The 27092-nt window shown below is 39.5% G+C and overlaps 1 protein-coding gene across 4 annotated transcripts in view; it reads right to left on the bottom strand.

Annotated features, from left to right (window-relative positions):
* MGAT4A (alpha-1,3-mannosyl-glycoprotein 4-beta-N-acetylglucosaminyltransferase A) overlaps positions 1-27092 on the bottom strand; it is a 152145-nt gene that overhangs the window by 24389 nt on the left and 100664 nt on the right. For all 4 annotated transcript variants that reach the window (XM_077814680.1, XM_077814697.1, XM_077814705.1 and 1 more), the window contains exons 9-12: positions 23860-23974; positions 18984-19114; positions 15205-15312; positions 14589-14782 (exon numbers count right to left, since the gene is read on the bottom strand). In XM_077814680.1, the coding sequence (XP_077670806.1) occupies positions 14589-14782; positions 15205-15312; positions 18984-19114; positions 23860-23974 (548 nt within the window). The remainder of the gene's footprint in view (positions 1-14588; positions 14783-15204; positions 15313-18983; positions 19115-23859; positions 23975-27092) is intronic.

Genomic DNA, 27092 nt, shown 5'->3' with positions numbered 1-27092 from the left:
CGGAGCCTTAATGATAGTATATTCTTGTACTTCAGATTTATAAGAATTTTATTTCTCTTAAAGATAAAATTATTTGACAGCAGATCAAAACTCTATTGCTAGTACACTGGTTGCCATTTAGCTAGGTGTCCTGCAGTAAGCTTGCCTTCCTCTCAGTGGATAACGAGCACAAGGCCCAAGAGGAGTTGAACTACAGAACATTTTCCTAGCTGCAAGACCTGACTGATGTGTAGAGAGATGTGCTTTTGGTTCATGAATTACTAAGACATCTGGCCTGGGATTTAAGTGGTGTCAACCCATGGGAACTGTCATAACCATACAGCTAAGGGTAGCCTAGAATTTGTCCTTACCTGTAAGGGGTTAAGAAGCTCAAATAACCTGGTTGGCACCTGACCAAAAGGACCAATGGGGAAAGAAGATACTTTCAAATCTGGGGAGGGGGAGACTTTGTGCTTTTTATTGGGTATTCTCTCCTGGGACTGAGAGAAGCCAGGCCGAAATACATCTCCTCCAACCAATCCTGAACCAGCTTCTAATATTACAAAAATAGTAAGTAAAGCCAAGCAAGGTGTGTTAGATTATCTTTTGTTTTAGCTTGTGAATTTTCCCTTTGCTAGAGGGAGGTTTTTTCCTGTTTTTTGTAACTTTGAACTAAGCCTAGAGGGAGTTCCTCTGTGTTTGTGAATCTTTTGTTACCCTGTAAAGTTATCTTCCATCCTGATTTTACAGAGGTGATTCTTTTAACTTTTCTTTAAATAAAATTCTTCTTTTAAGAATCTGATTGATTTTCAGTGTCCTAAAACCCAGGGGGGGTTGATCTGTGCTCACTTTGTAACCAACTGGTTAGGATATTATTCTCAAGTCTCCCTAGGAAAGGGAGTGTAAGGGCTTGGGGGGATATTTTGGGGGCGACTGGGCTCCAAGTGGCCCTCCCTGAATGTTTGTTTAAATCATTTGATGGTGAAGCATACTGTCCAAGGACAAAAGAGATTTGTGCCTTGGGGAATTTTTAACCTAAGCTGGTAGAAATAAGCTTAGGGGGTTGTTCATACGGGTCCCCACGTCTGTATTCCAGAGTTCAGAGTGGGGAGGGAATCCTGACAGGAACATTGGAAATATGTATTTTTTCTGCTTGAGTGGCATTTTTCTTGTCACTAAAATCATTAACAATAGTGTCTCATCTAGCTGCTATTTCTACACAATAGCCTCAGAATCATTATTTAACATTAAAATTCAGAAAAGCGTGTGCATGCGTGCACACACACACGTATATTATTCCAAACTGAAGTGAAAATTGCTAAATTATTCTCTTAAAAATAAAAGCTGTACAAGAATATTTTAGTTACAAATTTAAACATGCAGAAGTTTGGAAATTCTAAAATAAGTTTGTCAATGAAAAGTAATATTAATTTCTATTTTGTAAATGTAACATCAAGCTACCTCAAAAATGAAACTGTAAAAAGCTGCTCTATCCCTGACACCTTCCTTGTATGGAGTATGGGATCAGGGTTAATAACTACCTAATTCTGGTGTCATTTAAAAAACCTCAACCATTTGTACAAATCTATGTCAATACTTTTAACCTCCATTTGTGATTTTAATCTTCTCCATTCCATATTTAAACTGTTCAATCTCTAACAGCAGTTCTTCATCTCTTCTTGTGCAAAAGCATGTGCTGATTGTACCCTTTTTGATCAGCTATTGATTGTGCAAGGCTCATAAATCAGGTCAGGAAATAGAAGTAATCTTTTCTAGCAAATAAAAACTGTATTTTCCAGCGTTTCAAAAATCTATGCTGGTTGAGAGAATTAATTATTGTTTCTCTCAGCTCAAGTTCTGTCTTTAGGTTTCTGCCTCATGTCCTTTCAAATTTTATGTACTTATAAAATGTACTTATTTTACACTTTTGATGAAGACAAGGCTTTCCTTTCTTCACAGCTGGCCTTAAAGATACTAGTGAGCTTGATACTGATCAGTATCATGTAGTTCATGAAACTACATGAACATCACTTGTAGTTTCATAAAGTTTAGTTTTATATTCATTTCTTGGTAATTCAATATAAACAACTACAATTATACTAGAGAAAAGGAAATAATATTTCCCTTAAATTAAAATTCTCTATCGATGGGTGATACTTATTGGACAGGTGTTATTTAATTTGATTTTTTTTTTGAGTCTATTGTTGTATAACGTACAACTGCATTTTAACTTAGTTGGAAAAAGTATTAGTTTTTTTTTTCTGTCTTGTTTTTATGTGCCTAGTGAACTGTTTGATCTATTTGTTTGATCTATTAAATGAGGGGCGATCAACAGGTTATCTCAAGTGCTTATATACGAATGCACAAAGCCTTGGAAACAAGCAGGGAGAACTGGAGGTCCTGGTGATGTCAAGGAACTATGATGTGATTGGAATCACAGAGACTTGGTGGGATAACTCACATGACTGGAGTACTGTCATGGATGGTTATAAACTGTTCAGGAAGGACAGGCAGGGCAGAAAAGGTGGGGGAGTAGCACTGTATGTAAGGGAGCAGTATGACTGCTCAGAGCTCCGGTACGAAACTGTAGAAAAACCTGAGTGTCTCTGGATTAAGTTTAGAAGTGTGTGCAACAAGAGTGATGTAGTGGTGGGAGTCTGCTATAGACCACCGGACCAGGGGGATGAGGTAGATGAGGCTTTCTTCCGGCAGCTCACGGAAGCTACTAGATCGCATGCCCTGATTCTCATGGGTGACTTTAATTTTCCTGATATCTGCTGGGAGAGCAATACTGCGGTGCATAGACAATCCAGGAAGTTTTTGGAAAGCGTAGGGGACAATTTCCTGGCGCAAGTGCTAGAGGAGCCAACTAGGGGGGGCGCTTTTCTTGACCTGCTGCTCACAAACCGGGTAGAATTAGTGGGGGAAGCAAAAGTGGATGGGAATCTGGGAGGCAGTGACCATGAGATGGTTGAGTTCAGGATCCTGACGCAGGGAAGAAAGGTAAGCAGCAGGATACGGACCCTGGACTTCAGGAAAGCAGACTTCGACTCCCTCAGGGAAGGGATGGCCAGGATCCCCTGGGGGACTAACTTGAAGGGGAAAGGAGTCCAGGAGAGCTGGCTGTATTTCAAGGAATCCCTGTTGAGGTTACAGGGACAAACCATCCCGATGAGTCGAAAGAATAGTAAATATGGCAGGCGACCAGCTTGGCTTAATGGTGAAATCCTAGCGGATCTTAAACATAAAAAAGAAGCTTACAAGAAGTGGAAGGTTGGACGTATGACCAGGGAAGAGAATAAAAATATTGCTCGGGCATGTAGGAATGAAATCAGGAGGGCCAAATCGCACCTGGAGCTGCAGCTAGCGAGAGATGTCAAGAGTAACAAGAAGGGTTTTTTCAGGTATGCTGGCAACAAGAAGAAAGCCAAGGAAAATGTGGGCCCCTTACTGAATGAGGGAGGCAACCTAGTGACAGAGGATGTGGAAAAAGCTAATGTACTCAATGCTTTTTTTGCCTCTGTTTTCACTAACAAGGTCAGCTCCCAGACTGCTGCGCTGGGCATCACAAAATGGGGAAGAGATGGCCAGCCCTCTGTGGAGATAGAGGTGGTTAGGGACTATTTAGAAAAGCTGGACGTGCACAAGTCCATGGGGCCGGACGAGTTGCATCTGAGAGTGCTGAAGGAATTGGCGGCTGTGATTGCAGAGCCATTGGCCATTATCTTTGAAAACTCGTGGCGAACCGTGGAAGTCCCGGATGACTGGAAAAAGGCTAATGTAGTGCCAATCTTTAAAAAAGGGAAGAAGGAGGATCCTGGGAACTACAGGCCAGTCAGCCTCACCTCAGTCCCTGGAAAAATCATGGAGCAGGTCCTCAAAGAGTCAATCCTGATGCACTTGCATGAGAGGAAAGTGATCAGGAACAGCCAGCATGGATTCACCAAGGGAAGGTCATGCCTGACTAATCTAATCGCCTTTTATGATGAGATTACTGGTTCTGTGGATGAAGGGAAAGCAGTGGATGTATTGTTTCTTGATTTTAGCAAAGCTTTTGACACGGTCTCCCACAGTATTCTTGTCAGCAAGTTAAGGAAGTATGGGCTGGATAAATGCACTATAAGGTGGGTAGAAAGCTGGCTAGATTGTCGGGCTCAACGGGTAGTGATCAATGGCTCCATGTCTAGTTGGTAGCCGGTATCAAGTGGAGTGCCCCAAGGGTCGGTCTTGGGGCCGGTTTTGTTCAATATCTTCATAAATGATCTGGAGGATGGTGTGGATTGCACTCTCAGCAAATTTGCGGATGATACTAAACTGGGAGGAGTGGTAGATACGCTGGAGGGGAGGGATAGGATACAGAAGGACCTAGACAAATTGGAGGACTGGGCCAAAAGAAATCTGATGAGGTTCAATAAGGATAAGTGCAGGGTCCTGCACTTAGGATGGAAGAATCCAATGCACCGCTACAGACTAGGGACCGAATGGCTAGGCAGCAGTTCTGCGGAAAAGGACCTAGGGGTGACAGTGGACGAGAAGCTGGATATGAGTCAGCAGTGTGCCCTTGTTGCCAAGAAGGCCAATGGCATTTTGGGATGTATAAGTAGGGGCATAGCGAGCAGATCGAGGGACGTGATCGTTCCCCTCTATTCGACATTGGTGAGGCCTCATCTGGAGTACTGTGTCCAGTTTTGGGCCCCACACTACAAGAAAGATGTGGATAAATTGGAGAGAGTCCAGCGAAGGGCAACAAAAATGATTAGGGGTCTAGAACACATGACTTATGAGGAGAGGCTGAGGGAGCTGGGATTGTTTAGCCTGCAGAAGAGAAGAATGAGGGGGGATTTGATAGCTGCTTTCAACTACCTGAAAGGGGGTTCCAAAGAGGATGGCTCTAGACTGTTCTCAATGGTAGCAGATGACAGAACGAGGAGTAATGGTCTCAAGTTGCAGTGGGGGAGGTTTAGATTGGATATTAGGAAAAACTTTTTCACTAAGAGGGTGGTAAAACACTGGAATGCGTTACCTAGGGAGGTGGTAGAATCTCCTTCCTTAGAGGTTTTTAAGGTCAGGCTTGACAAAGCCCTGGCTGGGATGATTTAACTGGGAATTGGTCCCGCTTCGAGCAGGGGGTTGGACTAGATGACCTTCAGGGGTCCCTTCCAACCCTGATATTCTATGATTCTATGATTTATAAAATCCCGGGGGTGAAAATCTGGCCCCACTGAAGTCAATGAGAGTTTTGCCGTTGACTTCAATGGTGCCAGGATTTCGGCATTAGTGGTTTTTCTGGACTCCAAGCTCTTTTTATCATGGTTGTAGTTCTTGTTATTTAAGTTATAGTATGTGTTTCATTTCTCTATACATAGATATTAAAACGGCTCTGGTTTTGATAATCTTCTCTTACTGATTGATGTTTACATGATTTTTAAAAATAAAAAAAGGAATGTTCTATAGAATAATCAGATTACATGTATGTTAAAATGTGTCTTCCTCTGAGAAATCACCATAGCAGGCTTACTGTTCTTTTTCATTGTTCTAAAACACCATTTTTTCTCCTTTGAGTGATTGTGCACATATACATTTCGCTGTGGGTGACTCACCAGCCATTTTCTTATAAGTGGTGGGATTTTGCATTATCTGAAGAGAGACTGATTTGCCAAAGCAGGAATCATCCCAGGAAGCTTGAGTAATAATATTGTATCTAGAGAAGCTATGTACAGTTGAGCATGTTGCTGCTTTGCAAATGTCCATTACAGAAATAAAGAAAAGGAGGACTTGTGGCACCTCAGAGACTAACAAATGTTAGGAATGTTGCTCAAAAAAGACTGAAAGTGGAATGAGCCCTAGTGGAGTGGACCATTATTATGGTGGAGTAAGGACTTTAGCAAGATCATAGCAAAGCTTGATATAGTCAAAAATCCAGTATAAAATACACTGAGCTGGAACAGGTTCCCTTTTTGATCCTTTCAGCAGAGACTTCAAAGAGTCCAGCAGAGGATTTGAAAGACGTTTTGTGGTTGAGGTAAAATGCCAGAGCCCTCCAAACATCTAAGATGTGAAGCTTTTCTTTGGCCTTGGAACTATGACATTTTGGAAAGAACAGTGGGAGATAATACTCTGGATGAGGTAGAATGCTGATACCACCTTAGGCACAAACTTGGAGTGCAGCCCAAGAGACCTCTTGTCTTTGCAGAAAACTGTGAAAGGAGGGTCTGCTAAAAGTGCCTGCAGTTCTGAGATTCTCCTTGCAGAGCTAACAGCCATCAAGAACATGGTTTTCAGAGATGTTATCAAAGGTTCAAAAAGGGAACCAACAAGCAAGACAGCATTAAATTCAGGTCTCATGAAGGTAATGGATCAGACACAGGATGGTACATGCTAAGAAATCCCTTTTAAAATCTGGAAATGACAGGCTGTGAAAAAAGATAGAAAATCCATCCACTGGAAGGTGTTCTGCAGAGATGCATGCTAGATGGACTCTCACTGAACTGACAAAGACCAGAGGACTTCAGATGCAGTAGGTAATCAAGTACATTATTTCAGTGATAGGTTACATACTATAGTTAAAAGAAAAGGAGTACTTGTGGCACCTTAGAGATTAACAAATTTATCTGAGCATAAGCTTTCATGAGCTACAGCTCACTTCATCGGATGAAGTGAGCTGTAGCTCACGAAAGCTTATGCTCAAATAAATTTGTTAGTCTCTAAGGTGCCACAAGTCCTCCTGTTCTTTTTGCAAATAGAGACTAACACGGCTGCTACTCTGAAACCTGATACTATAGTTAGTAGTACTGCAATTTCATATTTGAGTTTTTTCAGAACGCTAAGGTAAATATCATATGGTCCTGGTGACTTCTTATTGTTTAGTTTATCAAACTGTTCTCAAACCTCTTCAACGGACAGAGATCAATTTGGGACAGTACTTCAGATTTGTTGCCCAAAAAATAGCTCTGATGTGGGTATCTCCCCCATAACCTCTGAATTGAAGATCAGTGCAAAAATTCATTTAGCTTCTGTGCAAGGGCAGTGTCTTCCCGGAATCCTCCTTTAACAGCTCTGTCATCTACTGGTTCCACTGCCTGTTAAGTCGGCTTCCTGCTTCTGATGTACTTTAAACAAAATTACTGTTAGTTTTTCCATCTTTAGCAAGTTGCGTCTCAAATTCTTTCTTGGTCTGCTTTATTATACTTTGACATTTTACTTGTCAGAGTTTGTGATCCTTCCTATTCATCTCATTAGGATTTTAGTTCCAATTTTTAAAGACTGTCTTTTTGCCTCTAACCATCTCTTATTCTGCTGTTCAGCCATGGAGGCATTCTTTTGGTCCTCCTTCTGTCTTTTTTTATTTGGAGTAGACATTTATTCTGAATGTCTACTGTGGTGTTTTTAAGTAGTCTCATGCTGCTTGAAGCCATTTTACCCTTGTGACTGCTCTTTTTAATTTCTGTGTAACTACCATCCTCATTCTTGTGTAGTTCCTTTTCAAAGTTAAGTATCACTGTGGTGGGTTGTATTGGTATTTTCCTCCCTACAATGATGCTAAATTTAATTACATTATGGTCACTATTACCAAGTAGTTCAGCTATAATTACCTCTTAGACCGGATCATATGCTCCACTTAGGACTAAATCAAGACTTGCCTCTCTCCTTGTGGGTTCCAGGACTAGCTGCTCCAAGAAGCAGTCATTTATGGTGTCTACAGATTTTATCTCTGTATCATGCCCGGAGGTGACATTTACCCAGTCAATATGAGAACAGCTGAAATCACTCATTATTATTGCGTTTTCTGATTTTTAACCTCTCTAACCTCCTTTTCATTTCACGATCATTGTCATCATCCTGGTCAGGTGCTTGGTAGTGTATTTCTACTGCTATACTCTAATTATTCAAGTATGGACTTTCTATCCATAGATACTCTTAGGTACAGTTTGATTCCTTTAAGATTTTCACCTTATTTGACTCTACCTTTAAAAAAACATATTGCCTCCAAAAGGTTCCCCAGTTCCTAATAAACTTAACTCCCTCCTTGCTACACCATCATCTCATCCAGGCATTTGACCCTTGCAGTTCTGCCTGTCTTACTAGGCTTGTGCATGGAACTGGAAGCATTTCAGAGAGTGCTATCATGAAGGTCCTGGACTTTAATCACTTACCAAGCAGCCTAAATTTGGCTTCCAGGAGCTCACTCCTACCTTTCCCTGTGTCACTGATAACCTACATGTACCATGACTACTGGCTCCTCCCCAGCACAGCCTATAAGGCTACCTAGATGTATCATGAGATCCACTACCTCTGCACCCAGCAGGCAATTCACCATGCAGATCTCCAGCTCATCAAAAACCCAACTATCTATATTTCTAATAATCAAATCCCCCACTACTTTGTCTGCCTCTTCCTAATAAGTGGAGTCCCTGCCCCTGGAGGGATATCCTCAGTGCAAGAGAATATTATGACATCTGGACTGTGGATCCCAGCTATGGGATTGTTTCCCTCCACTCCAGCTTCATGCTCTCCCTCCCCAGACTTTCATCCTCCTTAGCAGCACAGGGACTGTTGGACAGGAGGCTATGTCCCTAAAAGTCTCCTCTATGTACCTCTCTGTTTCCCTTTGCTCCTCCAGTTCAGTCACTCTGGTCTCAAGAGCCCATACTCTGTCTCTGAGAGTCATGGGTTGCTTATACCTCACACATACATATGCCCCCTGCACACAAGCCAGATAATCAGACGTGTTGCACTCAATGTAATCAACTATGTAGCTCCCACCCTGCTGCTGGTTTTCTGCCTGCATTTCTTTTACTCTTTGGCTTTTTTTTTTTTTAATATAGTTTAAGTTTGGGGTATATTTGTTAGGTGTATTTTTTGTTTTTTCCATGTCAGTTACTTTTCTTCGGGATTTGGTGTCTTTCTAATAGTTATAATCCCTTGACCTCCTCCCCCTGCAGCCAAACTTCTCTTTACCTTGGCAGTTCTCTCACTCTGTTGTAGGCCTGGAGTATCAACAGCACTGAAATCAGAGGCAAGTGTTCTGTTGCCAGTGCCACTGTACTGGACCCAATGGCACTGCAGTCAGGAATCTGTCTGGTAATGATGAAGGCATTCTTGATGGCCCCACTGAATTCCAGAGTCAACAGTGCTGCCTCAGACAGCAATGGTGAGTGTCTGGATTTACAGTCAGACTTTGACTTGGCACTGGAGAATTTTTTAGAAGATTTTCTGTGGGGTGACACTTCAAAGAGGCTGCAAGGAAGGAAGATAAGTGGTGTTTCCCACCCAATTTGGGCTTAGAAGCTGGTGCAGCTAGATAGGTGCTCCTCATGGACAGACTGTCCATCCTCTCATGGTTGGGTCAGGCTCTGAAGGAGGACGTATTGGCTTCTTTATGACATGTACCTTAAGGTTGAAATCCCTCTGCTTCTTCATCCTCATTGGAAAGGAAGAACAAATAGGACATTTGTCCTTCACATGTCCTTCACCTAAGCAAATTAGGTAGCTTTAGTGTCAATCCACAACTGGGACCTTGGCCCTGCATATGACACATTGCTTGAGTCCTGCGGATTTCTGCATATCAAACCCCTAATAGGAGAACTACTTAAGTAAACTGTATGAGACTAGCACTAAAACTAATTATAACTATACACAAAATAGAGAAAATCTCTTTTTAAAGGTTGGCTAACTGCAGCTGAACAGCAACAGGGGAGCTCCAACTCTTGCCATGGCTGGTAAGAACAAACTGTGAGGAAGGCAGCGGTCATGCCCCCTTTTACCCTCAGATCAGTGCACAAGGACAGCGAGGGCACATGCGCCACCTGTTGGTAATGCTGGCAAAAGTCTCTGACCCAAGTGCACTGGGCACACACACACCTACAGTGGAATTTGTGAATGGATTTTTATTAAGTCTGATTCAGTTATGGTGTAAAATCTGTGGTTTTCTAAAAACTGCTCTAGCTGAAACGAAAACTATTTGGTATCCCTATTCATAGTAGCTATTCCTCTTTAACTGCAGGCAAAAACAATAGGAAGGGAGGACTCCTAATGTATGGTTTTTCAGAACATTGCTAAAACCATTTTCTAAATTATATAGTACATTAATGACATGAGGAATCATGACCTAATGTAAAATATTTCCTTCATAGAATCATAGAATATCAGGGTTGGAAGGGACCTCAGGAGGTCATCTAGTCCAACCCCCTGCTCAAAGCAGGACCAATCCCCAATTTTTGCCCCAGATCCCAAATGGCCCCCTCAAGGACTGAACTCACAACCCTGGGTTTAGCAGGCCAATGCTCAAACCACTGAGCTATCCCTCCCCCCTAATGGACTCAAATGGACTCATTTTATATTCCTTAATTCCTTGAATATTAAAGACTGATATATTGCCTTTTTCTTCTCTGCACTGGAGATGAAACTCATGGAAAGACCAGTAAAAATTTAACCAGTTTTGCCAGTATTAGACAGACTGACAGAGAACGAAATCCTGCTTGTTTTATTCATGTGAGTTAATCCCACTGAAGTTCTGAACCTGCAAAAATGGGAATAAATGTACTTCCCTACAGCACAGGGGGAGCTGCAAGGATAAATTCATTAACATTTGTGAGGTATTCAGGTACAATGATGATGAGCACCATAGATAGCCAATACATTTACTGACAATGGTTGGGGAGGAAAGGAAAACCCAAGACTACTAGAGGATAGAATATATTTTTGCATTTTTTCTTGAAAAATTTTCAGTAAGATCAAAGTTGGAAGCTTTTTTCTCAAGCTGAGAAGGAAGAGCCAGACTTTGATTCTGATGAAATGTTTACTCTGAGTTCTCAAGATAACAAGCTCTCATTTATAATTGAAAGGTGCCAAGTTTTGAAAAGAACAAATAGTGACCACAATGTATGTGTTCCAAAAAGCACACCAGCATTATTAGTGTTTTCACAGTCCCGTGTTATCATTAGATTTGTGACAATGAAACATTTGTGTGTACTATGCAGGGTGGGGTGTTCTTAAGGCAATGGTTACAATGGTGCTAGATGTAATTGAGAGCCAAGGGACAGCAGCCTTAGAAAGTGCTATAGCAGAAGGTTTGAGTGTGGGATATATATATTTTTTTAAAATGGGAAGCACATTTATCTTTTATTTGTTCTCTCCTCTTTTCTTTTAGATTGACTGCTAAGCTAAAAATACTTCAATGATTCCTATAAAAACTAACACTAAACCAGACTAAGTGGTGTCCAAATTCAAACCATTTTTTACAACAGAACATACAGGTGCAGTGTTTCTCATTGACATCACTAAACAAAAGAGTAAATAGAAGGGAAAAGGGGTATCTATATTTTTTTACAAAATGTGAGAAGCTAAAAAAAGTAAACGTATCTTTGACACAAAAATTACAGTGACAGAACGGTCGAGCATTCAAAGCTACTTTTAAATGTGGCTGTCATTTTTAGTTCAGAAAAGTGCATTTGGACAACAAGTAGCATATATCAAAATAGCTAAAGTGGACTTCAATAGCCCAGTAACAACTTAAAGTGACAGCATCTTTTTGTAATCTTAAATGTGTGATCTATTTTGAGGGTCTTAACATCCAGAATTAATGAGGGATTTATTTTTGCAAACAATCCACAAAATGTTGATGTCCAATTTACTATCAAGAATAAAACTAATGAATTCACAGTATCCCATTGGTACAGCACTGAAACAGAGAGATGTGTGAAGCAGCACATCAGAGACTGCAAAGATGACAGTGTGATTCTAGCTTACTATAAGGGGGTTCAGTGCTCTGGATGAGGAACTTCAGTTGTAAGAACTGTTATCGAAATGGAAAACTAGTTTCAGAGTCTTGTTCAGTTCACTCCATCCCTATTGTAGTATGGTTGGCTTAGGACAAGAAACATCTGCTGAAGTTATGAAGGGATAAAATAAACAGTGGGTTTCTGTGTGCTCAGTTTTGCTCTTACATTTTCTTATACCTTTATCCTTGCTAAATAACAATTTTTCTGATTCTCAGAAGTATGGGGTTTTAAAGAAAAGGATCAAAAGTTTATAGCTAACCAAGCAAACTACTACAGAAACAGTAAATTCGGCACAGTAAAATGTTTTATATGGAAAAATACATTATGGGAACAAGTAATTGCTGTGTTATGCTGTTACAGAAGCACCATTCATTTGGTCAGTTTGGTTGTCATTATTTCCATCAGAAAGCTCATTTATCAGGATTTTACAAACATACCTAGTTATTAACCAGTAACTCTGGGATGGAGCTTGGCAGACAAGGTTTCACTCAGGTTCAGAAGGCTTTTTTCACTGGTTTCAAGAATCATAGACAAAGAAAAGACACGCATACTAAAGGTCATCAAGTTCCCTTCCCCCACAAATCCAGTATTGTTCCCAAAGGTATACTTTCTAGTGTTTATATAGTTTAGTTTTATTCCACATCCTACTACATTTCACCGTCAGGAAGGTTTTCCTGATATTCAGCCTAAGTTTTCCCTTTCTTAATTCAACCCATTACTCCCAGTTATAACCTCTGTGTACTTCAGCAAATCATTCCTCTCCCTCATTGGTGTTTAGACCCATGATATATCTGCAAACTTATTTCTCCACCTACTTGTCACTTGACTTCCGTGGAAACAGATTTAGGCCAATACTGAGTGCTTTAGAAAATCCCACCACTTAAGTGCATCATATCCCTGACAATTCTTAGCTAGAGTAGTAACTCTCCCAAATCTTCTGACATTTCAAGAAAGGTAAAAACTGCATATGTGTGGACTTTGGGTAATGATATAAGAGCCCAAATAACATTTCAATACTTATTAGAAATTAAGAAAATGGCCTCATGTCAGATTAAAAACTACTTAGATTTAGAATGTTATACCAGTCCAGTCAGTGAACTTCCTTTGAGAAAGCAGGAGAATCTGAGATGTTCACTTTCTTCAGAAACTAAATTATCTTCATTGAATAGAGATTAAGTCATGTAATCCTCATCTCTTCTGAATGTTACTAGCACCCGAGATATGGCAGTACTGAGAATAGGGTTATATTAACCACTTTGCCTAATTACAAAAGAATGGACACATTCCCCCTTTCTTTGCAAAAATGACTGACACTTTCTCTCCCTCAACACGATAAACTGAGGTGACACTTCAGCAAATATATTGTCTGAGTCATGTCCATTTTTGAGGCACAAAGTTTACTTATGACATTTCCTAGCAAGTTTAGAGCATTTGTCAAAACTGCCAGGTTGCTTCTGACACATCTTAATAAAACAAATATCTAACCAAAATAAAAATTAACTTGTTCCACCCCCTTTCCCTGAAATTCATATCCTACAAAAGTACACATTTTTTTTTCAAAAATGGATAAATAAGTAAAAAAACCCAAACAATATTGTTCATTTCAATGTAACTTTGAAACAGAAACTTTGCAGTTGATCAAAAACCTTCCACTGAATGTATACTCTCTAGCTGAAAGGTGTCTATTTCATATTATTGCCACAGGTAAAAGGTATTGACTTTTATATGATAAGGTGGGGTGTACGTACCCCCTTAAGGTACATGCCATGCAGGCCTAATAACCACACTGGAAGAAAAGACTTTTCTAAGCAACTGAAGAGTAATTTTTAATTCTTTCACCTCTCAAGTGATCTGCATTTCACTGGTCAGAATCATTGGAGCAAAAAGTACAATGTGGGGAAAATACCAAACTCAATGAATCTGAGATCTTTAAGATCTGTTAAGGTGATGACTCAGTCTTCAGCTAGCTGCCAATCCATGGAAGAAGTTGACCAATTGGGTTCACTTCAAGAATGCAGAAAGAGCAGCTTGACAGCCTGAGATAGCCTTCACAAGGAAAGTATCTAGTGAGATTACTCCAATAGTAGTTGTTAGCACTGCAAGGCTCTGGGTCTGTAGAACTGGGGAAGCAGAAAGGCTACAATGTGCATGAAAGGAGAATATCAGAGGAATATAAAGATACCTTAAACAAAAAATTTCTTTCGTAAGTCTTGGGCTAGTGTACAAGGAAGACAGGGTGAAAAGAAAATAAGCAAACAAAAGAGACTCCAACTAAACTAGAGAGAGAGGACAGTGGCAACCTAGCAAAACTAAAATTACCCCGTTAAAAAATAAAAGCAAAAGAAGTATTTCCTTGCCTTAGCTGGCCTAAAGGTTAATAAATAGAAGAGGTCACTTTCACTCCTCTGTGCGACTGTAGCAAATCATAAATTCAAGCACAAATGCAGATAAAAAAACTACACACATCGAGTTTGAGTAAGATAAAGGGCTTGAAAAAAAAAAGTCACCTTCAACCAACTGGAACAGACTCAATTTGGCAGTCTTTTTAACTGCTGGCAGGGCACTGGCTGTGGTGTTATACTTCTGGAGAAGGTTACAAAAATAGATTTTGTAGCAAAATAGTCTAAATAAAATACAGAGTCAACTATGAAGAACAAAGTTGATTGAAGCACATTTTAAACTGAACTGCAAAGTATCCATTTCATCTGACACCTTGTATGAAATTAGTTTTTCATTATGTTTAATTTATTTTTCCTCAATTCTATCCTCAAGCATACTTGCTTAGCAAGCATCGTTAGCTGTGAGACCAAAAGACAAGTGATTACTAACCTTTCTACGTTGACTGGTTTGTCAAATTTAAATAGGATATAATCCCCAGCAATTGGTGTAACAGCCCAGAAAAAATCCTCTCCCATATAGGTTTTTTCCAGTGTATGTCCTTGGTAGACTTTTAAAGATGTAGAAACTTCTGCCGGTGGATTCACATGAATTTTATGTAATAATGGTTTTAGGAAGTCTTTATCCTAATTGAAAGAAAGACAAACATGCTATTAAGTTGGTCAGGCAGTCTCTTTTCTTTAGTGGCTAATTTTGCTAGTACTTAAAAGCAAATGGAAAACAAAGGGCAACTAATGTATTATCCATTTTCTCCATTGTACATCTGAGACCCTGTATTGATGAATAAAAGGTCACAGTATTACAGATAAAAGGTTAGAGATTTAAAATGAGAGACTATATGCAGGAGTCATATAAAAATATATGAGTTGACCTAGAAATTCTTCTATTCTATGGTAGTCAGCTTTAATCAGGCTTAATTCCAACTAGAGTATAATATATTATACCTGAAAATGCTAAAGTATAGCAAAAAGTTAATTTTCTGATCTGATGAAAAATCACTTATCAATCCTGTCTGATATGGAAGGGAAAGGAAGTTTTAGCTACTAACCGTGAGTTTCTGGATCTTTCCTGCTAGGGAGGAGTGCAGGCCAACATGTTGGAAAAGAGAAGGCCTGAAGCGTATTCGTAGATTAGATTTCTGTCTATCACAATGTTTCTTAAAATAAAATCAAGAAAACCTCACATTAGCAAAGATAATAAAGAAAGATCAGTGAGTTTTTATTGAAATTGTAGGATAATCCATGATTCATGAACCAAAACAAATTACAAGAAACTAGAACTATATACTTCATTCCTGATGCTATCTTATTTCATTGCATAAGAGCACCATTGGGCTATTCATTCTGGTTAAAATTTACTCCTTTCCTCCTGCAAAAAGCCTGAATAAATGGGCTCTGTACAGAGGAACTACATGAGAAATTATTTACCAATCAGTAGGTGGGTGCAGGGCAGCCTGTAACCCCACCACAACTACTTCTTGAGTCAAATGGGAATTTCTGTACAGCCTCCATATGATGATATGTGACCAGTAAGTCTGTATAGTCTCAGACATAGTGCTCTCCTCTCTCCCCTTTCCACCTGTGACAATACTAATGGGGCTCTCCTGTCAATCCACCCTACCTAGCTGGTATTGGACCTGGCATAAAGCTGCTGAGTAAATTCTGCTCATTCATTGTTGCATGTGGGGCTTGTTAACTCTATAGGGATACAAGGAAGGTGGAATTAATGGCACCTGCAGGAATACTTAGACATATGAAACTTGGGCAGAAAACTCAGGCTGAGATTTATGATGTTTAATACTTGTTTCTAGTACCAGGAAATCCAATTCTCAAGTATGGGATAAATCTGGACTATACTCTGACTACAAGTATTCTGTTTAGAGCAATCTGCTCACATGCCCCATATTCTCCAGCTATACTGGTCTACATGCCATCTGTGCCATACACAGAGACCCTTTAATATACTCTCTCTCAACACTTGCCCTGCCCATGCAGCAGAACTGAAGTGGTTCAGCTACACTTGGCCCCTTCACTGATGGGTGAATTTTACCCCTAGAGTTTTCACAGACAAAAACCTCAGCCAAAAAAAGCAGTGTGTAAAGTTAACCTGGAAACACTCTGCAGGCAAACACACATGCAGAATAGCACCCTGGAGATAAAGCTTTTTTATTGTAATAAGAGTCCTCTTGAGGATCCACCGCACTAGCAAAGCACCACTGATAATTACAAAATGTCTCTTAAGTGACTAACATAATGAAGAATCCATAACCTTGAAGAGCAAAATTTTGATTGGTTAAAGGACTGCCTAATGTTACTATGGTAGAAAAAGGAGTCTCCAGTATTTTAAAGACCTGCAGCAATTCTATAATATATGTAAATAGTTTACCAATTTTAGCAGATAATTTTAAATATTTTTTCAGAGGACTCCTAAGGTTTCCCCCACACACCTTCAAAACTCCAAATTGTAGCCATCATTCTTTTGGTTAATGAGACCTGGATGAGATTTTTAATGGAACTAATCAATACAGCTTCTTCACTGGACAGAGAATCATAGAATCATAGAACAACAGTGTTGGAAGGGACCTCTGGAGGCCATCTAGTCCAACACCCTGCCCAGAGCAGGACCAATCCCAACTAAATCATCCCAGCCAGGGCTTTGTCAAGCCTGACCTTAAAAACCTCTAAGGAAGGGGATTCCACCACTTCCCTAGGTAACGCATTCCAGTGTTTCACCACCCTCCTAGTGAAAAAGTTTTTCTTAATATCCAACCTAAACCTCCCCCACTGCAACTTGAGACCATTACTCCTTGTCCTGTCATCTGCTATCACTGAGAATAGTCTAGATCCATCCTCTTTGGATCCACCTTTCAGGTAGTTAAAAGCAGCTATCAAATCCCGCCTCATTCTTCTCTTCTGTAGACTAAACAATCCCAGTTCCCTCAGCCTCTCCTCATAAGTCATGTGTTCCAGTCCCCTAATCATTTTTGTTGCCCTTCGCTGGACTCTCTTCAATTTCTCCACATCCTTCTTGTAGTGTGGGGCCCAAAACAGGACACAGTACTCCAGATGAGGCCTCACCAATGTCGAATAGAGGGGAACGATCACGTCCCTCGATCAGCTAGCAATGCCCCTACTTATACAGCCCAAAATGCCATTGGCCTTCTTGGCAACAAGGGCACACTGTTGACTCATATCCAGCTTCTCGTCCACTGTCACTCCTAGGTCCTTCTCTGCAGGACTGCTGCCTAGCCATTCGGTCCCTAGTCTGTAGCAGTGCATTGGATTCTTCCGTCCTAAGCGCAGGACTCTGTACTTGTCCTTGTTGAACCTCATCAGATTTCTTTTGGCCCAATCCTCCAATTTGTCTAGGTCCCTCTGTATCCTATCCCTACCCTCCAGCGTATCTACCACTCCTCCCAGTTTAGTGTCATCCGCAAACTTGCTGAGGGTGCAATCCACACCATCCTCCAGATCATTAATGAAGATATTGAACAAAACCGGCCCCAGGACCGACCCTTGGGGCACTCCGCTAGATACCGGCTGCCAACTAGACATGGAGCCATTGATCACTACCCGTTGAGCCCGACAATCTAGCCAACTTTCTACCCACCTTGTAGTGCATCCATCCAGCCCATACTACTTTAACTTGCTGACAAGAATACTGTGCGAGACCGTGTCAAAAGCTTTGCTAAAGTCGAGGAATAACACGTCCACTGATTTCCCTTCATCCACAGAATCAGTTATCTCATCATAGAAGGCAATTAGATTAGTCAGGCATGACTTTCCTTTGGTGAATCCATGCTGACTGTTCCTGATCACTTTCCTCTCGTCTAAGTGCTTCAGAATTGATTCCTTGAGGACATGCTCCATGATTTTTCCAGGGACTGAGGTGAGGCTGATCGGCCTGTAGTTCCCAGGATCATCCTTCTTCCCTTTTTTAAAGATGGGCACCACCATTAGCCTTTTTCCAGTCTTCCAGGACTTCCCCCGATCGCCATGAGTTTTCAAAGATAATGGCCAATGGCTCTGCAATCACATCCGCCAATTCCTTTAGCACTCTCGGATGCAATGCATCCGGCCCCATGGACTTGTGCACGTCCAGTTTTTCTAAATAGTCCCGAACCACTTCTTCCTTCACAGAGGGCTGGCCACCTGCTCCCCATGCTGTGCTGCCCAGTGCAGTAGTCTGGGAGCTGACCTTGTTCGTGAGAGCTTTCTGTGTGGCTACATGAGGTACGCCCTATAGGGCTACAAGAACTACCTCCACAGGGATGTGATAGTCTGAAGATGAAGAAACCCTGGATGAAATCCTGGCCTACTCAAGTCAATGGAAAAACTTTCATTGACTTCAAAAGGACCAGGAATTTACTCCAAGTCTGTATATTCAATGAAGGACTCCTTCACTGAAGTATTGAGCACTACCATTGAGCTATTGGGATGAACCTTTATAATTATTTTCAAAAATTGAAGTGGACTCAAATAATTTTGCTGCAGAATGTTAAATATAGCTAGTGCAACTGCTAGTTATCTTAGGCCTGCTAGGCACAAAAAATTTTGACCTCTGTTTTCCCCCAAAAAGTGCATTTCTAAGCCTCCCAAATCTGAAACATTAAGAAATGTAAGAAAGTAATTTCTCTGATCTCTGAGGTCTCCAAAACTTTCTCACAAATTCAGATTTAAAAATAGACTGAAATTTGTATTGGGATATGAAGGAACCATGAAAAGAATCAGCATATCACATACTACTTCTTAGATTCACAGAAAATAAAGCTTTTTTTTTTTTATCAAGAAGAGACATTAAAAGCTACATAACAAAAATTGAACTTACTGCATCTTTTTCAGGGTTGCAGACTTTCACCCAGAGTATATGATCTAAGAGCCAATCAATAGGTTTCTCCTTATAAAACATAAATATGAACTCTACAATAAGAGTGATATCTGGAGCTTGGAACATTTTACCTGTAAAGATATTATTCTAAATTAATAATAGTAATTCTGAAACAACTCTTTTGAGATCACGAGCCTAGAGACCATATTGTTTGTGCTAAGGCAAGTTGTATTACCATCTCACAATTGGAAATCCCAGCTGATAACACAAAGGGACATGTCAACAAGTTGAGCAAAACTATATAAACAGGAAAACTTCACAAAATAGCTCTTTACAATCTTACAACTCCCAACATGTTTAAAATACTCAACTTGCATAATAAAACACAACTCAATGTAAATACAGAATTTTTCAACAATTCCAAGAACAGAGAACTTTAGAATACAAAAGTCAAACTTAAAATAGGACCAGATTTCTGTAAACCATTAGCAATACAATGTTGAAGATTATTTCTCCATATTAAAAATATTAATTTTGTGTTTATATAGAGAAGAGGGCAAATGAGAGTTTGGGATTCAAAAAAGGTATACAGTGGAAAATTTACTATTACCTATTATGACCTTCTATTAATTTATTAGTTCATTGGATTCTCAGTATATTTTAACTCTATTGTAAATTTATACTATTCTGACTGCATAGTATTTAGTTCGTCAGTATTAATGTAAAAGATACAATTCAAGAGGAAAAACTTTGTTTTCATTCGTCTCTGAATTATAGATATTTAAATAATTCATTAAAAATCTCTAGTAAAAACATAGTGTTAAACACAGAGTTAATTACAGCCATAAATCAGAATGTTTCCAAAACCAATTTTATATCTCCAGAAACACATTCAAGTGAAAAACTTTTAAACTATTTTTATGCTTATATTCTGCAAATTATTGAAGTTCTTTGACTAATATTAAAATGGATCCATCGACTGAATCTGTCTGGCAGCTGGTGTTGTTAGACTCCAAACTCATCCAGAATTAACTTTTTGATCTCGATATTTTAACTGGAAAAAATTTAAAAACTTGAGTGAGCACCTCACCCGTGCTACATGGCGCCTTCATGTTAGGGGTTCTAAAAATCTCTAGATCCAGCCATGGGAGGATTCCCCCAACATAGGAACTGCGGAATACAGTTGTAAGGCTGCCTTCAGAGGACTCCCTTGCAAGCCTTGGCATAGGGGACATGTCCAGGACAGGGCTGTAGCACTTGGTGTTCAGAATCTCTGCTGTGCAAACTGCAGGTCACAGGCAGCTGGAGACAGGCTGCCATAGTTCAGACAGGACCCCAGAGCTGCCTATGATATACCATGGACTGCCCAGCAGCCCAAAATTGGGAGGGCATCCTCTCCCTCAAAACTGATGACGCTGTGCTTCTTAGAGGTGAAGCACAGAATTCCACTCTTTATAATTTATTTAGTTTAAATGACAACACTTAACGACTACATATTCAGCACAGCATACAGAGAATGCAACTTCTGTTATGATGTATGGATGGTAGAATTCTAATATTTTTTGGCTGTCAGTCAAAACCCCTCATCAACAAGGATGAATTTGTCACCTCTGTGTATAAACAATTTTTCTTCTATCACACTTTTTAAAAAAACAGATTAGATGTATGCATAAATAAGACTTACAGCCAAGACAAATTTTAACAAAAACAAAACACCATTTTTATAAATGAACTTGTAAGCTAGCTAAGGCTTTCAACAGTGTACGGCTAAAGCCACATCTCTATTAACATTTCAATTATTATTTTTCTATGTTAAATCGATAGGGACAAAGTGATATAACAGGTCATCAATATGCTAGCCTTTTGAGATCTGGATATAAATCTCATCCCAAGTCATAAATAATGATTTATTTGGCTGCCCCAACATCTTTGTTTCTTCACATTACCAAAATTGTACAACTTGTAGTATGTGTCCACATAAAGAACCAGAAATGGAATAGCAGAGATGGCAAATCAAGAATAATGATAACTGTGTGAAGAATTTTGCACTGTGGATGATTACACTATGTCTACATGTCTCTAGCCAATGCTATTAATCACACACTTTCATGAATACTACATTCATTCAACCTAAAAATAGAATAAGTAGCTAAATTGGGAGCATTAGACTCCTGATTTAACTGCCTCAATAAAAACACTGTTAAGATGTGGTGTAGTCATGGGTAAATACTGTTGAAGGCCTACTAGCAATAACATCTGAATGAAATGGTTACAGAATGGAGTAAGCAGTAAATATAACACATGGGAAAGCAACAGATAAAAGGAGAGAGAGCAGCTGCAGACAATTAATTAATTTAGTATTTAAAGTAATTATTTTCAGAATCCATATAAAGAAAAGCCAACAAACAGGCAGGCAATCAGGTATAACTCAACTTCTAATCCTTGAGTTCCAATCAGTTTTACTCATGATTTAACCAGAAACTCTATGAAATAAGCAAATTGTAATAAATAATGCTTATTTATTATTCCCCAAAGGTAGGGGTGAGTAGAGAAAGGTGCCCCTTTTAAAGATGATCTGTAAATATACTTTAAAAAGTAACTCATAGGTAAGCCTGCAAGTCTGTCATGGAGGTCATGGAAGTCACGGATTCGTCCGCCTCCCACCAAGTTTTAGTTGGGGTATATAGTAAAATTCATGGACAGGTCACGGGCCATGAATTCTGGTTTACTGCCTTTGACCTGGCCATGACTTTTACCAAAAATACCCCATGACTAAAACGTAGCCTTACTTATAGGTAGAGCCCTGGAAATCTGCAGATATCTGCTTTATATCTGTGAACCATGTTTGGGATCTGATACAGATACAAATTTTGTATCCACATAGGGCTCTACTCATAGGGTTATAGGCTGCATGTCCCAAATTGCAAGTGTAAACTAAAGATTCAGCACAATAGATTTTATATATTTTGCCTTTTCAGTCTTAAAAAACTGCAAATCACAAGCTCCCGCATGCCACAAGACATTCCAGCGTATACTATGCTAATTAAGAAAATCTATAATTAATTTTACATTACTTGTGAAACCACAGAATTTCATACAAAAATCTACATTAAGAGAATGGTTAGATTGTGAAGCAAATTCCAAAACCCAAGTAAAATTCATAATTAAGGTTTATCAGCACAACCCAGAAATTGAGATCCATGGCATTCTAGTTCCAGGCCAGTCTCCCGAGATAAAGTTTGGGCAGTCACAGAGAGTTACAAGGTGTACACAAAACTGCTTAGCAGGAGTAACAGAGCTGCTTGGAGGACAGAAGTAAATGAACTCTTAGCTCTCCACTCGAGGCTGGTCCTTTTTCTCTTCTCACCTTTGTCCCTTTTGGAGCCATGAAACTAATAGGAGGTATTTCAGCTGGAAGGAACCCTAACTGTGTGACTCAAGATAAAGAGAATACTTGTTCTTGCATGGCTTAAGAACTGGAAAATTTCTTCCTCTCATTTGGGGCAGTTCCTGTCTCCCCATTGCTTTTGTTGTTTGATCCTACCACCTCATTGTCAAAGTATGGATCACCATCTCCTCCCGTTTTGGTTTGGGGGAAGATTGCTCACTGATGTTTTCAACCCAGTGGACACCCATTCTGCTTGCTATACAGCCCTGTTAAGGATCATATCTCCCTCACTTCCTGTGCATGAGAGGAACATATTAAAAACACATTTGATATCAAGCTGACTTCAGGGGAATGCAGGTTCTTTAATTATTGACCATATTCTGAAATCAAGAGTCTAATTTTACATTCACTGTTTCCCACCACCTTAATACAATGAACTGAGACACAACTTCCTTTGCAAACAAATATGTGGGTAGAGATCTGGGTCTTTAATTGAAATGTTGGAAAAGAATGAAAAAAAACTTCAGGGTTACATTCCACTAGCCACGTTTCAGATTATTCTTCCTGTTCTGGGCTCAACTTATGATCTTTGTATTTGGGATCAGTAACGTTGACTAACTAATGGAAAGATGTCATAGCTTCTCTGAATCAGTTTCCAATTTTATCATTGTGTGGCTCTAGTTCATTATGGTTAATTAGATCAAACCAGACTGTGACTCTAGTTGTATCAACCTTCAAAATGTTAAATTCCTTTGAAAGCTCTTTCAGCTGCATTTATGTAAGTTTTGTGCCTCTCAGTAAAATCTATTATTGTGTAGGAAACAAAGAACACTAAAATTACTCTCATGACATAGTGGTGGTCAACCTGCTAAGATTCTGGAGTCTGCATTTTCTGTCTCAATATTGTTGTAATTATCCTAATCACTGTAATGACAGGTGGTATTTGTGACTTCATCCCTAAAAAGGGGACAGGCTCTGGAAGTCACATGGTTGCTTCAAGTGGTAGCAGGAGGGTAGGATAGAACCTTTTTGCAAAAGAGACTAATTTTTATGGCTGCTGACCCTTGGAAACTTATGAGGTTTCTAATGGCCAAAAGACATCAAATTTACTTTGGGCTGGGTGAGTTTTCTTGATTTTGTCCCTTTGCTTCACATACGCAATCTTCTTTTAACGTCATTTTTATTTTGCCAAAAATTAGATAATTAGAAGACATTTAAAATTTGATTTTCCATATTTTTAAAAGCAATTTAATTTTTAGTTATAAAAATGTTCTCATTTTCCATAGCTTAATTCTGACTCAAACATCCATAAGTAACAGCAATTATTGTAGTGTATAGTTACAGCATATAGCCATAAAAGTCAATCCATTTTTATTCCCTGTTCCATTACCAGTACAAAGGTGGCACTTTTGAGGTCATAGCACTATTAATCAGAGATTCTGTGGCTGAACTTTCTTTTCAAACTACTAAACTGGACATTTTTCTTACCAATGAAACCCAGCTGAGAAAATTCTAAAATCATCCAATCTTCAGAAGAGAGTTGAAGTGCAAAATTTTTTATCGTGCTGAAATAATTCTGCTTGACAACAATGTCATCTTCAAGCTAGGGGAATCAAACACTTGTATTAACACAAAGCAGGAAGAGCAAAGCAAAAATAAAAAGTACAGCAAGGAAAAAGTAGTCCTAAAATATATTTATCTATAGATTTCTAGCGCAATCACCACCCTAGTATCCAGGAATCGTACACAAGAATTATTACTGTAGAAGCATGATCACTGTTCACTTATTTGAGGATAATTAGTTTGGAGACTCTTTATAGCAAAAATCCAGGGATATATACATCAATTATCTGGGAACACACAAGAGTGAACTGGATAGGAAATAGTTTTAAAAAACTTTTCTCTTTACAAGCGTATAATATCTAGATAAAGATTCCATTCAGCATGTACTTAACTGCTATTAAAAAAACAACGAGGAGTCCACTGGCACCTTAAAGTGGAAAACCAGTGTTGACAGGGCCAATTCAATCAGGGTGGATGTAAGGTAACTCCCTTCTCTTCATGTGTCAGTATATTTATGCCTGCATCTGTAATTTTCACTCCATGCATCTGAAGAAGTGGGTTTTTTACCCACGAAAGCTTATGCCCAAATAAATCTGTTAGTCTTTAAGGTGCCACAGGACTCCTCATTGTTTTTATGGATACAGACTAATATGGCTGCCCCTCTGTTACTTAACTGCTGTTAGATTATAAGCTATCAATAATGATCTCTCCTCCTTGATCAAAAGGCTGTGGCAATATTAAATACTTTAGTACACAATTGCCTGATGTTGCTACTTTCTGGCATATAACAGAACTGTACCAAAAGGGAAAGCACCATCTTTTAACTTCTATAATATTTTATTTGGTATTTTCCCCGCACGTTTCTTAGATGGGAAAGTACGTGTGCATTTTATAATGGACAATAAAAATAACAGCTTGAAAACAGAAGCTATAGTCCCATTCCCTCAATAACAATTGTCTCAGCAAATATAGAAAGCAATTATCATGGAAAATAAGCATAGAAATGTTTACATAACTCAAAGCAGTACAATCTCCATTTTAGAATTATGCTTATGAAGCAAATACTGGCATGACTAAACAATTTTTAAAAAAATTTCAAATGTTCCATAGTAGTGAGAGTTTTGGACTCTATCCCCAAAATTGCCCACTTCTGCTTACAACTGTTGCCCATGGTGGAAGCACTGAATACTAGCACCCATACATATGTTTCCTCCTATCGCATGTGTTGTTTGTAGGCACACAAATGACTAAGTGTGAGTTTCCAGATATAGATTAATTGGTTGTATTGTTTACTTTACTTCACATGAATACATGTATTATTTGTAACAAAACTGACATCATAGTATGTCATAGTCATATCATGATGACTTCACAATAATTTAGAAATTGGCATAAGACACACAAGGTGGGTGAGGTATTATCTTTTATTGGACTAACTTCTGCTGGTGAGAGAGACTAGCTTTTAAGCTTACATAGAGCTCTTATTTCAAGTCTCACTGAAGTTGGTCCAATAAAATATACTACCTCACTCACCTTGTCTCTAATATTTGGGACCAACATGACAACAACACTGCATATATAAAATGGCATATCAACAGTGAGGACCACTAAAGTTACATGGGAAGAGAAACAAACAGCTAAATGTACCCCCCCCCCTCCAAAAAAAAGGATGAATCTCAACACTGATTTTTTATTCTTCTTCATGTATTTATTGTCACAAATATAACTAATTGGTAAGAACCAGTTTGAGTGATTCAACACAGTGTGAAAATAAGATAGGCCATAACATGCATTACTTCTTATTTACTAAAAAAGAAAAGGAATACTTGTGGCACCTTAGAGACTAACAAATTTATCTGAGCATAAGCTTTTGTGAGCTACAGCTCACTTCATCGGATGCATCCTTTTCTTTTTGCAAATACAGATTAACACGGCTGCTACTCTGAAACCTTCTTATTTACCATATGTAGTGGGATAGCATTCAAAGGCTCCCATCAGGACAGGAGCCCCACTGTGGTAGGTGCTATACAAACCCAAGGGCAGGATCAAATCTTCCTAATAGCTTAAATTCTAAAATTACTGTCTTATAACTGCATCTATTGGTGTACTGTGAGACAGAAGGCCAAAGTTTATGTGCTCTCAACCATCCTGATAAGAGATACTACAGGACAACACTGAAGGGACTAGGTATATTGTGCAGAATCTGAATAAAGGAACTTTACACTTCTTTGTAAGCTATTAACGCCTTTATTTCTACATGTTTATGGTAGGATCTAACTGAAAATTTCTTCATGGCCATGATTCCTTAAAGGCCATCAGATCATCATTCTCTAATGCCATTTTTAAACAATAAAGGTAGAGTGTAATATTGGTATTGTTACCCCTTTTTGATCTGAGCAGCTAGTCAAATTTTGGGGCTCTGGCAATGTTCCAGTTGCAAGTAAAACTGATGGAGTCCGGTAATCTCCTTGATACAATCTTGTTTATTTACAAGGATTGTACAAAATCCTGCTTGTCTGAACATAGAAAGAACAAAGAACAAAAGGGGCAGTTTCTTAGTTTACAACCCTAAGCATCTTTAGCCAACACCACACCCAAAACTCTAGCTTTTTCCAGAGTCACATTGTGCTCACAGGCTACTGCTTGACTTTCTTGCTTTTTACCTCTGCCTCTCTTTCTGTTCTTGTCTGTTCTAAGTTTGTGTTCTCTCTCTCACACAATACCCAGTGGAACCCTCTGTTCACATGGTGCTAGTTTCTAGACAAAATCTAATAAGCTTTGCTTTAGGTGTGGGGCCTTAACTATATCTTACAACCAGGGGTGAGCTGGAGCCGGTTTGCATGAACCGGTTGTTAAATTTTGAAGCAGTTTTAGAACTGGTTGTTAACCTGCTTCCCTGCAGGGGGTGCTGAGGCTTTCATGGGCTCCGGCCGAGAAGTGATGTAACTCCTCCTCCGGCTGCCGGGGCGCTGTGGTGCGGGAGCCATGTGGGCTGCCATCTGGCCCTGGGCACGAGCCCTGTTGCTGCTGCTGCTCCCCCGACCCCTGGCCCTGGGGCTCCCGCTGCTGCCTGGTGGGTCCGCAGCTGTTCTGCTGGGCCTGGGCTGCATCCTACTGCTTGGGCTGCTCCGAGCCGCTCTCCCCATGAGTACCCACCA

This window comes from Eretmochelys imbricata, chromosome 1, assembly GCF_965152235.1.
Source record: "Eretmochelys imbricata isolate rEreImb1 chromosome 1, rEreImb1.hap1, whole genome shotgun sequence".
NCBI lineage: Eukaryota > Metazoa > Chordata > Testudines > Cheloniidae > Eretmochelys > Eretmochelys imbricata.
Note: the sequence above shows the minus strand (reverse complement) of the source record. Positions and strands in the feature narration are given on the sequence as shown.